We start from the raw sequence: 14,801 nt of genomic DNA on the forward strand, positions 1-14,801 counted from the left end.
GCAATGCTGAGAACAATAAGAATATGGATGAGCAGCACTATTTCCCAAGGTGCAGCAGAGTTTTCATTTCCACCTTAATATTTTAATTGTTGGGATTTTATTAATGTGGTGGAAGGAAAGGGGCACTATATTTGTTTTGCCTAAGTAAAATAAACTTACGGCTTGTGTGGAGAGCATTTCACGAATGCTGTGGTCACACTGCTCAGCTAAGATGGCTAACTTCCGGGTCTGCTCCTCCTTAAGCCGTTTCAGAACAGCTTTGCGCTCACTCTTTGGTGTAGATTCCTGTAAGTGATTTCTTAAAGCTTTGTACTGTCTGGATTGGATTTTGCAGGTGTCCTGGAACTGCTTTTTGATTTGGAGCTTTTTAGACTGTAATGAAAAGAAACAGACATATAATTTTTAACATATGGCATTTGGTATAGCATATGCTTACATGAAAAGGCTAGACTAGAAAAGAAGAGGAAACAAAAACTCAGATCATAAGGTCACAGGTACCTCTATACTTGGGTCAAACCACTGGATTCCATGCAATTTTATAACAAACTCTAAAACATAAGAATACCAAGAACTTCATTTATCATAGGACCTCAGGCAATACTTATTTTGTTTTTAATTTAGTGACCTGAGTAAATATTAAAATTACCATTGATTACTGTGTATATAGATGGCAGAAAATTATATTTCTTTTCATGCACTTAGTAGATGTAAAATAATTTTACTGGCCAGTCATTATTTTATCAGATCCCTGAAGCAGAAAATAACTATATTTACTCTGTTCCTCGTCTAAGACATTTTGCTCCAATTTCTTTTAATGACAATCTCAACTGTAAACATAGTCTGTGATGGACCCCATAAAAGTAGGGCACTAGTAACTGACTGATATTGTTATTACAATTGTCTTTTTCCTTAAGATACTGAACTAGGTAGAAACTACTTAATAAGGGTTTACTCTTTAGCACCATGAGCAAAAACCTGAAAGTTAACTAATCTTTCAAAGGTCAAAGAAAAGTTATGAGGCAACGGAAGGGATGACAACCCTCCTTGTGGTAATGATAACAGACATGAACTACATAAACAGTTTTGAGATAAAATAATTTGAGTTCAGAAACAGAATAACTCTGGCTTTAAATCACAGGTTAATTATTCTATGAACTCAAGTTTTAACAAAACTTAATAAGATGAGATATATTTTATAAGGTATACCCATCAAGCCTACAAGTAACAACACTCATTTACTACACAAAGGCAGAACCTATAGTCGAAATTATTTCCCTCAATATATATACTGCCAGATATTGAATGGTTGATTTGGTGTGCAAATGCATGTATGACCAAACACTCTTGTCAAGGAACTAGCTCACACTCTTTGCTCCAATACTACAAAATCAAATATATATCCTTTTCTGCATTTTATACCAATTGAGGTTCTAAGTCATAGTCATGCACCTTTATTCTGTGAAGGGTCAAGAAATGTCTAGCTAGAAAGACAAACTCTTGGTTTAGTTGGCTTAGCACTGCTCTTAAATACTGCCCTTGGTTAATAAAATTCCTCCAAGTTAGGAATAGAACAATGAAATTTAGAATTCTCTTCTGACTTTGTGTAACAGACTCCATTCTTTAAAAAACTTTAAAATATTCAAATATTTTGACAAGAAAACTATAGTCACTCTGTATCACTAGGTAATGACAAAAAGAAATGCCCTGAAAATTTTTTTCAACAAGATTAATACTTATACCAAGAATAAACTATATCCTTCAATGTTTCACTCAAGTGAAAGCAGGATAAACATGTTCCAGTTGTTTCTTAATCACTTAATACTGACAAAACATCACCTGATGGCAGATGAAGAAATGGCAGATAGACAATAGGTGTTTACCCAAGTCATTCCACAGAAATGGTGCCCAATGTCTACAAATACTGTCAGCTTATCTAAGTGTGCACACTGACGTCCTCCTATCCCCCTTAAAGTCTTGGAGAAAGCTGGAATAGTTGCCACTATTGCAGTTGAGCTATTACTTAGTAAATAAAAATTTACCTAAAAAAATTGCAACTGTTACTTACATAAATAAAATGACCTGGTGTTAAAATAGAGTCTGTTTTCTCCACAAAGGGACTAGGGTTACCAAAGGGAAGGGATTGGGGATCGTGGGTGGGGAGGGAGGGAGAGGGGGATTAAAGGGCACTGTAATTAGCACTCACAATATAGGTGGGTCATGGGGAAGGCAGTACAGCACGGAGAAGACAAGTAATGACTCTGTAGTGTCTTACTACGCTGATGGACAGTGACTGCAGTGGGGTGGGAGGGATTGATAGTATGAGTGAATGTTGAAACCACAATGTGCTCATGTGAAACCTTCATAAGATTGTTTATCAATGATACCTTAATTTAAAAAAAAAGAGTGTTTTGTTCAAATGGTGCAAGTAGATAGATATATACAACTAAGAGGAACGTGGTGATTTTCTTTCCCACTAAAGTAACAGAAGAATTTCTTTAATGGAAAATCTTGAGCTTAAGTATCATGAGAAGGAAGCTTTCTATCCAAGATCTGACTATGATTGTGAAACATTATTTTTCCCCTTGATTTTTTAATAGTATCTGTGAGAATAAGACTAGTGTTGTACAAGCTTTCAAACTGAGAAGGCTGTAACAACAGGGAAAAAAAGGAAGGGTTAAACAGCAAACAACTAACCTATGCCAAGACCCAGAGAAATGAAGTCGTATCAGATTTGTGGTCTGACCAAAGAAAACCAGGAAGCTTTCAGTGTGGTTTACTTCTGGGTGCTGCTCACTTTAAAATTGTAATTAATTTTATAGACATGCTTTAAATATCTTTTGGTGGGAACCTGTACTGTGTAGCTACTACAAAGACAAAATAAATTTGGAAAATCATTAAGAAGTCTGATTTTCATAAGCATTAACTAATGATGGTTATGTGGGTAGTCAACATATGAGCCACTCTGGAAACGATGTTCATTAGCTGTTTTGAAGATACAGCAAAGTAACATTTTACTTAGATTCACAAGGAAAGGGTGAATCTTAGCTTTGCTTCTGTATTTTGTTCAGGACAACCTGTATGAATGGAGCTGAATAGGAACCAGAGATCCCTCTGATTTTGCTTCTGGTTTTGACACAGATTACTTCTGTGAGTGAAGTTCACTTCACTTCAGGACAGTTATTCAGGTAAGTGTTGTTACATGATAGTTCTATAATTAAATTGTCAAATAGTTTGAAAAAGGGGGTAAAGAAGATACTGTGGGATCTGGGCCTTATTGGATGTAAATAAAAGTTTAAAATGTGCAGACATACAGATTAATTGAGGTACTACTATGGATGACAACATATATAGTGGGTTGTTTCAGTTTTATGTTTATTAAGATGCATGTGATTATACTTCACATATTTATTACAAGTTATAAAATTTGAAAATTCCTTGGAATTGTTAACTCTGGTTGATTTTGGTAGAGGGGTCTGGACCAGGTGGCTTAAAGGACAAGGAGAGGGAAACCTTTAACTTATAATAAATACACTTTGGCATCTTTTGAATTTTGTTTCCTATGAATAAATTCATCTATGCAAAGCAAATACAAAATTTAAAGTCCTTAGTTATTGTATATCACCAACAGTTGTCTTTCCTTATTTGTCTACAAGAGGGCATATAATAATAGCTTGCTTCACTCTGATGTGCTAATTAAAAAAATACACTCCAACTACACATGCCCTGGTCTTACCTATGCTACCAAGCACAGAAAGAATGGGAGTAACAATGTGATAATTCCACTATTCCTCTTGGGATGAGTATAGACAATGAAGGGAGAGGGAGTAAAAAGGCATTTTTTCATTCTCTGGTTTCTGTACTAATCAAGAACTTACTGCCTCTTTTGGATACAAATCACATTCAGAGGAAATAAGATCCCAAAACTATAAAACTTGGAACAACAGAGAGAAGCCAACAGATTAGTATGTTGATATATGGTTGTAGTATCAACATTGGACATCTGGGTACACTTAAAATAAGAATTTTGAATCTCATTTATGGCACTTTCCACAGTGAAAAAGTTCTGGCCATTTTTTGGTACTCTGCTGAGAAATACATAAGCAGAAGTCTGTAGCTACAGACCCTCTACATCAAAACTAACCAAACATGCTTAAAGTGAAAAGAAAAAAAGCTTATTCAATTTCTTTATAGCAGACATCTGGCTTAGATTTTTAGTGTTTACATTTTGCTTTTATCTGTTCTTCTTTGTCAAGAAGCTTAGGCTAAAGGTACCTTCAGACTCTTAGACTGTTGTTGAACCTCCATGGCATGCTTTCGCCTTAGTCCTTGTTCTCTCCGTTTATTATGCTCCAGCTGGTTAGTGAGCTCGGCTTGATGCTGCAGTCTGATCAGCTCAGAGCGCATCTTCTGCCTTGTGTTGAGCTGGCGGAACTCCAGTTCTTGCATGGATTCATGATGACGCAGTAGCGTTGCATGCTCCAAGTCCATTTGAGTCTGCCTCTTATTTAACTCCTAATTCATAACAAAAGACAAAGGCATAATTTACTGATGTACAATGCCAGGAGAAAAAAATCCTAAGAAACAGAATAACCAGGATATAGATGTAATCCTCTGATTTAATAATGGCTGCACAGTAAATATTAAAGTTTTATTACTGTAACTGTAGAAAATGGGCAATTGGTAGCATAATTTCCTTAGCTGTTCATTGGCTATTTATAGTACTTTTAGCAATAAGCTTCAGACATATCAAATCTGTCCCAAGAGACTTAATGTCCTTTCTACTCTCTTTCATTTATGTTTCCTAATTTTGTATTTGAAGAGGACTTCTAAGTCATCCTTTGAATTTCTTCAGTGTATACATTCAATTCTATTACATGCAGTATACCCAGTATAGTGTAGTGGTTAAGAACACAAGACTCTAATAACAATGAAGCAAAACTGAAGGAACAAAATGGCAGCAGACTCAGACTCCAAGAATGAACTGGTGGTTACCAAAGGGGAGGAGTGTGGGAGGGTGGGTGGGGAGGGAGGGAGAAGGGGACTGAGGGGTATTATGTTTAGTACACATGGTGTGGGGGATCACAGGGAGAACAGTGTTTCACAGAGAAGGGACATAGTGGATCTCTGGCAGTTGATTGCTGCACTGATGGACAGTGACTGCATTGGGGTATGGGTGGGGACTTGACAATATGGGTAAATGTAGTAACCACATTGTTTTTTCACGTGAAACCTTCATAAGAGTGTATATCAATCATACCTTAATAAAAAATTTAAAAACAAACAAACAAAAAAGAACACAAGACTCTAGGGCTAGACTGCCTGCTTTCTAAATCCTGGCTCTGCTTCCAACTAGCAGTGAGTCCTTGGGTTAATTACTTAAACTCTCTGTGCTTCAATTTCATCACTTCTCAAATGGAGACCATAACATAGCTGTTTCATAAAATTAACATGAGGCTGAAATGAATTCATAAGTGGAAAGCTCTCAGAATACCTACCTCATGATCAATAAATGTTACAATTTTTTCAGTTTAAAAAGATCAAATATACAACACACACACATACACTCACACACACACTCTCTCTTTTTCTCTGTAGAAGGAAGCCAGACTTGGCCCTTTTGCCTCTGCTGCCCCTTCTCCAGGGGCCAACATTTGGTGCATATGTTTCCCAACCTTCCCCATGCTATCGTGACACAACTATTCAACAAAAACATACAGTTTTAAAATTGAATAAAAGTATATATTATAGGCATATAATATGCTTTCTTTACCGAAAAATATAATGGACAAATATCCAGATCAGATAAGGACATACAGATCTTTTTTTAAAAGTTTTATAGTAAGCCTCTGCTTTGTGATGCACTAGTTGTTCCATTTTTTGCTTATGACAAATTTTCAATAAACATCTACACATGATACACCATATAATTATGTTATTATTTCTTTAGGATAGAATTTGAGAAGTGGATTTGATAGATAGAAGATACACGCAAATTAAATTATAAAAGCTGCTGAAATATGCTCCAAAATGGCAGTATCAATTTATACTCTTCCCAACGTTGCCCACTTTCCCGTGCCACTACTAGGACTTACCAATTTTTTAGACTGATCTTATCGAATTGATTCAATTGTTTTAATCTGAATTTCTTTAATTATTAGTGAATTTGAATAATTAACTTATATTTGAAGTTTATTTTAAGCGACTCTTGGAAATAAATTGATCTTTGCTCATAGGTATACCTGATAATGAGAACCGTTGTTTTCATTGGCATAAGTTTCTACATATGCCCAATGAATAATTTCATGATTATAAAAATATGCTAACTGGTAGTATATACCTTCATGGCACCCATTTCAGATGAAAAGACATAAATTATCCAATTAATTTTCTCACATTTAAAAATTAATACTTCTTTCACTCATGGATTTAATATTTATTAAATATTTACTTAATACATAGTTATTGAATACCTGTTATGGGCCAGCCACTAGGTATAAGGCCTGGATATATCTATCCACTGGATATAAAAGCCCTGAACAGAACCTGGGAATTCATATAATTTCCATTCTACTTGGGGAGAGAGAGATCCCCCGAAAAAAGTGTGCACATGTGTGTGTGTGTGTGTGTGTGTGTGTGTGTGAGAGAGAGAGAGAGAGAGAGAGAGAGAGAGAGAGAGAGAGAGAGAGTGAGAGAGGAGTGCAAGAATATTTAAAGAAGGGAGAAGGATTTGGTGATCAGAATTGGGGAGATATGAAGTGAGGGAGAAGGTGAACCGTGTGGGTTGGGTTTCCAGGGAAGAAGGACTTAGGCAAAGGGAAGCAGAAGCGCTCTCAGGCCTTGAGGGTGGGATGTGACTGACATCTTTTCTGGAAGATTCTGATTTCACACCAGTTAAACATACCTCCATGACAAGGTCCTACTCCAAGTTACAGCGCCCAAGGAATATCTTTCTTTGGAAGCGACGGCATTGCAGCCCTAGGCACTGTCTCTGATGTTGAAGAAGATCAGTCTTTTCCGCGGCTTGGAGATGCTGGATGTTCTCTATCTGCTTTGACAGCCATTCCTGTTTTTCTTTCCTTGGGGCGCTCTGGCTTTCATTCAGCGCCTGGCAAGATAAAAAACAACTGAGTTCAAAATACATAAAAATTAACTACATGAATATATTATTTGGTAGCTGGTAATCTTCAGTAAAAGTACTTAATTTGTGTCCTCTCTCAAGGGCAGGCAGGGCGATGACCTTAAGGAAGTAGGTTAGTATTTTTCCATTTCTTGTGTTATCCATGAAGTAGGACAAGAAAATAAAACACACTAGAAAACATGCATACTTTTTAGCTTTGCACAGCTATATTTATGATGGCTCATTGCTTTGAGAGCACACAATGATTGGTGAATGAAGTAAAGCATCTTTCTTTAAATCCCTCCCCAAAAGGGGAAGAAGGCAGTGCTTTCAAGTAAAAGTCACACACGAATTAAAATCAAGGTTAAAATATAGTTATGTCTCACTTCTTGATTTTCAACAATAGAAATGCTAAGTTTTTGGCAAAGTTAAGGATGGTTTCAGTATAAAAGACTTTGGAAATTAAATGGAAAACGAAGAAAACTATAGGAAAATAGAGACCTTTTAGAATGGATTTAATATTCAGCACTATAACCACTGCACAAGGCAAGACCAATGTTTTTCTACAGCATTTTAAATATCATCTCACAAACTACCTAAAAAACTCATTTATACTGGACAAGATGAGAATATTGACAATACATTCAATGATACAAACCCGAGGATGCTAATTAATGCTAGTAGATTTCAACCTAAAATGCATCAACCTTGTAGAGAATATAAATCAGCCATCTTTCCTAGGTCTAAGATGACTTTTCAGAGACTATAAACCTTATGGTTCTTCATCTGTTATTCAAGAAAGAAACCAATTATTCATTAATTTCATTAATAAGATATTCAAACACATAAAAATAAAAAACACATAAGCTTGTAGTTCTCAACTTACAGATGTATCTGATAAGACAGGGATAATACAGGCATGTACACAAAGCTCACTTGGCTGTTTTTCAAAATCTTTTGCCAAGGAAACTCCCCACCCACCAAGACTCTAGTAGGTCCCTTCCTCTATACCGATAATAATCATTCTAAATGAACACACACACACACACACACACACACACACACACACACACACACACAAATACACAAAACTACCTTCTAAAAGAAAATGAGCTTATTAGTTAGGCTATGAATTATATGCTTGAAGGATTATCTAAACCAACACATTCATTTATAAAACTAAAACCTCATTTCACTAAGAAACAACTATAGAACTGCATTTTGTTGGGTATTTATTTACAGTTGGGAATCCTATTTACCATCTTTTCAAATTCCATGTTCTAGTACTGAGTTTAGCTTTTAGATTACAGTAATGGGAATACATAGCAGGTTATACTCTTTCGAGTCAGAAAAATCTTATCAATGAACCTCACTTGGCAGGGTATATATAGCAAGGCTTTGTGCCACCAATATGTCCTTTATAAGACTTAAATATCTAATTACAGTTCAAATTCCTACACACACAAAAGCACTGTACCAAAGATATTATGGTTATGTTATCAAGATTGATTAATTTATCTGTGTGCAAATAATTTATTACATGGGCTAAAAATTTCAGCCCATCAGTTTGTAAGAGGGGGTGTAACTGGAGAAGCCTTGGTGGCTGGGAATTTCCTTGGCAAGAGATTTTGAAAAACATAGCCAAATGATTCTTTGTGTGTATGCCTGTATTGTCTCTGTCTTCTCATTGACATCTTTAAGTTGAGAACTACAAGTTTATGTGATTTTTTATATTTATGTGTTTGAGTATCCTATCAATGAAACTAATAAAGAATTGGTTTCTTTCTTGAATAACAGGTGAAGAACCATAAGGTCAATATTCTCTGAAAAATCATCTTAGACCTAGGAAAGATGGCTGATTTATATTCTCTGCAATATAATAAATATGCAGTAGTTGACACATATCATTTTCGTATCCTGACCACTATCCTGAATAATAATCCCCTTTCAGAAATTGCCTTGGAACAACCATGACTTTCCTCAAAGTTAGAGTACATCTGCGATAAAAAGAAGTTCAAGAAAGCAGCATGACACACATGAAATCATGTAAACATAAAGACATGATTAGCATGCTTTCCTATTAAAGAAAATGAGAGGAGCAGAAATGCCTCTTATCCTTATTCTGTGTTAAAATCAGAATAAGAACAAATTATTGTAATCTGAGCCCAAAGTAAGAAGGTATGATATACTTTTCAAGGAAGAAATGTATGGCTCTTTTTCACAGCTAAAGTATTTTTATTTCTAGTGACTCAGTTACTAAGTGCTTAGGAAGGCTATTATAAATAATAGCTTCATAAAATAATTTAAATGTTCAAGAGATCACTCTTTCTAGATCCCACTCAACTGAGGATATCAGCCATTGAAAATAGGTTATAATCAATGTCCTCACTTAAACTGATATATAGTTAGTGGCCACAAACAAAAGAAAAATTTATGCTAATGGTTCTATGAGTAGATCACTATTGAATATAATCAGTAAGCACGTAAGTGGCTTGAAAAGTTCTATAAAGTAAATACCTTCTTAAGCTGTTCCTTCTGAAGTTTATATTCTCTCTTCTGGGACTTCAGAAAGCTGTTCAGTTCTTTCTTCTGCTGGGCCTGTAGATGTTGCTTAAATTTTTCCTCCTCTTTGGGCATCACTTCAGCCTATAGCAAATTTTTTTAATGGATCAAATTAGCTCAGCAGATAAGTTCAAAGCAGCAGTTTAATACACATTAGCAAGGATACTTCCTCCCACCTAAGAATATAAAATCAGTATAATCATTACCAAAGCAAGAATATTCAATAAATTATTAAGTATTACTCAGCATCCTTATTATTTGAATTTCAGAGAACCAATAAAATGGAACTCATCTTTAAAATGCTGACCTTTTACAGTGTCAGTGTTTTTACCTTTTTTCCCCCATACTGGAGTATGCTGCCCAACCACCCCCAATAAAACAAAACAAATGTAATTAAGTTATGACCTTTTATCTAGCTTGACTTGTATATTAAATAATGTAATACATTCATCTTCAAATTAATCCCTGACTTTTAATTTGTATTTTAAGTAATATAAAAATGTTAAATATTAAATCCCAGTGTAATATTATCTTATTTCTGATGATATATGCAATAGTTGACCCATAAACAATGTGGGGATTAGGGGTGTTGACTCCCAACATAGTAAAAAAATCCTCATATAACTTTTCACTCCCCAAAAACTTAACTACTACTAGCATGCTGCTGACTGGAAGCCTTACTAGCAACAGGAACAGATATTCACACATACTCTGTATGTTGTATAAATTATATACTGCATTCTTACAATAAAGAAAGCTAGAAAAAAGAAAATGATCTTTCAAACCATCTCTCAAAACATTTTCCAAGATCTTTATTGAAAAGCAATATGTGTATAAATGAGCCTGTGCAGTCCAAACCTACGTTATTCAAGGGTGAACTATACAGATTCATTGCAGAGCATTTAGGAACTACAGAAACACACAAAGAAGAAAAAATCTTATATGATTTTACCAGCCAGAGATAACCAATATTAACATTTTGGTGCATATCCTTCCTAATTTTTTCTAGGCATATAAAGACATAGATATAAATATATAAAATAAATCTAAAATCATATTGTACATCATGTTTCACGAATTGCTTTCCTAAACATGTTAGTATCTACCACTTTACAAATTATTCAAGAAAGTACAACACCAAACACGATTCTAAATATTTTTACATTCTCTCACCAAATTATTTCAAAATCAAATATTCATTTACACCAGAAATTATTTTGCTAAATTCTCTATTACTGTGAGAGAGTGATTCTTCTTTTTTTGCAGGGAAGGGTGAGCAGGGTAGCTATAAATGCTTCAGGGTGGACTAGCCAGACATATTTGAAGAAATAGTGTAAGTTTATTGAGAAGTTTACATTTTACTTGACAACAGTGATGATCAAAATAAATTGAAACAAATGGGAAACCAAGGAAATTAGAAGACAAGTTTTCACATAACTCCTAAAAAAATGCACCTTTATCATATAGTCGAATGATACTTATTTGCAGTAAACAAATGGGCTAAATCTGGATCTGAAACCCTCTTAATCCCTCTTACTTTAACATTCTCTGTATATTATAGTACTCTTCAATTATTTTGATATAAAAATGCTACTACAAATTTAAGGTTTCCAAAAAGTACACAGAGAATGATGAATGATTTTGAAACCGAAATTAAATACTGATTTATCAAACTCCTCAGATAACCAAAGTGTCCAAGGCCTAGAACAGAATACTTAATGACTTTTTTAAAGTAAGTTATCATTTATATACAGTCTTATGAAGGTTTCACATGAAAACCAATGTGGTTACTACATTCACCCATATCGACTCCCCCCTCAAAACTCCATTGCAGTCACTGTCCATCAGTGTTGTAAGATGCCACAGTCACTACATGTCTTTTCTGTGCTACACTGTCTTCCCAATGATCCCCCCCACACCATATGTGCTAATCATAATAGCCTCAATCCCCTTCTCGCTCCCTCCCCAACCGCCCTCTCACACCCCTCTCCTTTGGTAACCGCTAGACGCTTCTCGGAGTTTGTGAGTCTGCTGCTGTTTTGTTCCTTCAGTTTTGCTTCGTTGTTTTACTCCACAAATGAGGGAAATCATTTGGTATTTGTCTTTCTCTCCCTGACTTATTTCACTGAGCGTAATACCCTCTAGCTCCATCCATGTTGTTGCAAATGGTAGGATTTGTTTTCTTTGTATGACTGAATAATATTCTGTTGTGTATATGTACCACTTCTTCTTTATCCATCCATCTACTAGTAGACACTTAGGTTGCTTCCATATCATGGCTATTGTAAATAGTGCTACAATAAACATAGGGGTGCATATGTCTTTTTGAATCTGACAGCTTGTTTTCTCTGGGTAAATTCCTAGGAATGGAGTTCCTGGGCTAAATGGAATTTCTATTTTCAGTTTTTGGTGGAACCTCCATATTGCTATCCACGATGCTTGAACTAGTTTATATTCCCACCAGCAGTGTAGGAGGAATCCCCTTTCTCCACATCCTAGCCACCATAATTGCTCATAGTTTCTTCTATGTTGGCCATACTAACTGGTGTGAGGTGATATCTCATTGTGCTTTTAAAATTAGTGATGTGGAGCATCTTTTCAAGTGCCTGTTGCCCAGCTGAATTTCTTCTTTGGAGAAGTGTCTGTTCATATCCTGTGCCCATTTTTTAATCAGGTTATTTGCTTTTTGGGTGTTGAGGCATGTAAGCTCTTTACATATTTTGGATGTTAATCACTTGTCAGATATGTCGTTTACAAATATATTCTACCATACTGTAGGATGCCTTTTTGTTCTGTTGATGGTGTCCTCTGCTATACAGAAGCTTGATGTAGTCCCATTTGTTCATTTTTACTTTTGTTTCTCTTGCCCAAGGAGATGTGTTCAGGAAAAAGTTGCTCATGTTTATGTTCAAGAGATATTTGCATATGTTGTCTTCTAAGAGTTTTATGGTTTCATGACTTACATTCAGGTCTTTGATCCATTTTGAGTTTACTTTCATGTATGGGGTAAGACAATAATCCAGTTTCATTCTCTTGCATGTAGCTGTCCAGTTTTGCCAACACCAGTTGTTGAAGACGCTGTTGTTTCCCCACTGTATGTCCATGGCTCCTTTATCATGTATTTATTGACCATATGTGCTTGGGTTTTTATCTGGTATCCCTAGTGTGTTCCACTGGTCTATGGGTCTGTTCTCATGCCAGTACCAAATTGTCTTTGCAGTAGAGCTTGAAGTCAGGGAGCATAATCCCCCACCTGCTTTATTCTTCCTTCTCAGGATTGCTTTGGCTATTTGGGGTCTTCCGTGGTACCATATGAATTTTAGAACTATGTGATCTAGTTCATTGAAGAATGCTGTTGGCATTTTGATAAGGATTGCATTGAATTAGTAGATTGCTTCAGGCAGGATGGCCATTTTGACAGTATTAATTCTTCCTTTCCATGAGCAAGGGATATTATTTCTATTTATTGGTATCTTCTTTCTCTCGACTGTCTTGTAGTTTTCAGGGTATAGGTCTTTCAATTCCTTCATTCATTTTATCCCTAGGTATTTTATTCTTATTGATGCAATTGTGAATGGAATTGTTTTCCTGATGTCTCTTTCTGCTAGTTAATCATTAGTGTATAGGAATGCAACAGATTTCTCTGTATTAGTTTTGTATCCTCTCACTTTGCTGAATTCAGTTATTAGTTCTAGTGGTGTAGGGGTGGATTCTTCAGGGTTTTTTATGTATAATATCATGTCATCTCAAACAGTGACAGTTTAACTTCTTCTTTTCCAATCTGGATAACTTTTATTTCTTTGTGTTGTCTGATTGCCATGGCTAGGGCCTCCAGTACTATGTTGAATAAAAGTGGGGAGAGTGGGCATCCTTGTCTTGTTTCTGATCTTAGAGGAAAAGCTTTCAGCTTCCCACCGTTAAGTATGATGTTGGCTGTGGGTTTGTTATATATGGCCTTTATTATGTTGCGTTACTTACACTCTATACTCATTTCATTGAGATTTTTTACCATGAATGGATGTTGAATGTTGTTGAATGCTTTTTCAGCTTCTATGGAGATGATCATGTGGTGGTTTTTGTCTTTGTTTTTGTCAATGTGGTGGATGATGCTGATGGATGTTCGAATGTTGTGCCATTCTTGCATCCATGGAATAAATCATATTTGACCATGATAGACGATCTGTTTGGTATATTTTTTTATTTGATTTTGTTGAGTATTTTTGCACCTAGGTTCACAGGGGTATTGGTCTCTAATTTTCTTTTTTGTGGGGTATTTGCCTAGTTTTGGTATTAGGGTGATGCTGGCTTCATAGAATGAGGGTGGAACTATTCCCTCCTCTTCTACTCTTTGGAAAACTTTAAGGAAGATGGGTATTAGGTCTTCACTAAATGTTCGATAGAATTCAGCAGTGAAGCCATCTGGTGCACGAATTTTACTCTTAGGTAGTTTTTTGATTACCAATTCAGTTTTGCTGCAGGTAATTGGTCTGTTCAGATTTTCTGTTCCTTTCTGGGTCAGCCATGGAAGGTTGTACTTTTCTTGAATGTTGTCCATTTCTTCTAGGTTATCCAGTTTTTTAGCATACAATTTTTCATAGTATTCTCTTCTAATTCTTTGTATTTCTGTGGTGTCCATAGTGATTTTTCCTTTTCATTTCTGATACTCTTTATGTTTACTCTCTATTTTTTCTTGATAATTCTGGCCAGGGGTTTATCTATTTTGCTTATTTTCTCAAAAAACCAGCTCCTGCTTTCATTGATTCTATTGTTTTAATCTTCTCAATTTATTTAAGCGAGCTCTAATCTTTATTATGTCCCTCCCTCTACTGACTTGGGCCTCATTTGTTCTTCTTTGTCTAGGTTTGTTAATTGTGAGTTTAGACTGTTCATATGGGATTTTTCTTCTTTCCTGAGGTAGGTCCATATTGCAATAAACTTCCCTCTGCTGCATCCCACAGATTTTGTGGTGTTGAATTAGTGTTGTCATTTGCCTCCATATATTGCTTGATCTTTATTTGGTCATTGATCCATTGATTATTTAGGAGCATGTTGTTAAGTCTCCATGTGTTTGTGGGCTTTTTCACTTTCTTTGAGTAATTTATTTCTAGGTTCATACCTTTGT

General features: G+C 35.5%; 1 protein-coding gene across 1 annotated transcript in view; it reads right to left on the reverse strand.

Annotated features, from left to right (window-relative positions):
• The window catches only part of LOC130683478 (serine/threonine-protein kinase TAO1-like), a 35,955-nt gene that overhangs the window by 4,736 nt on the left and 16,418 nt on the right, over positions 1–14,801 (reverse strand). The window contains 4 exon segments of the mRNA XM_057501124.1: positions 160–372; positions 4,273–4,512; positions 6,902–7,105; positions 9,635–9,763. Coding sequence (XP_057357107.1) covers positions 160–372; positions 4,273–4,512; positions 6,902–7,105; positions 9,635–9,763 — 786 coding nt within the window.

This window comes from Manis pentadactyla, chromosome 4 (genome assembly GCF_030020395.1).
Source record: "Manis pentadactyla isolate mManPen7 chromosome 4, mManPen7.hap1, whole genome shotgun sequence".
Taxonomy (NCBI): Eukaryota; Metazoa; Chordata; class Mammalia; order Pholidota; family Manidae; genus Manis; species Manis pentadactyla.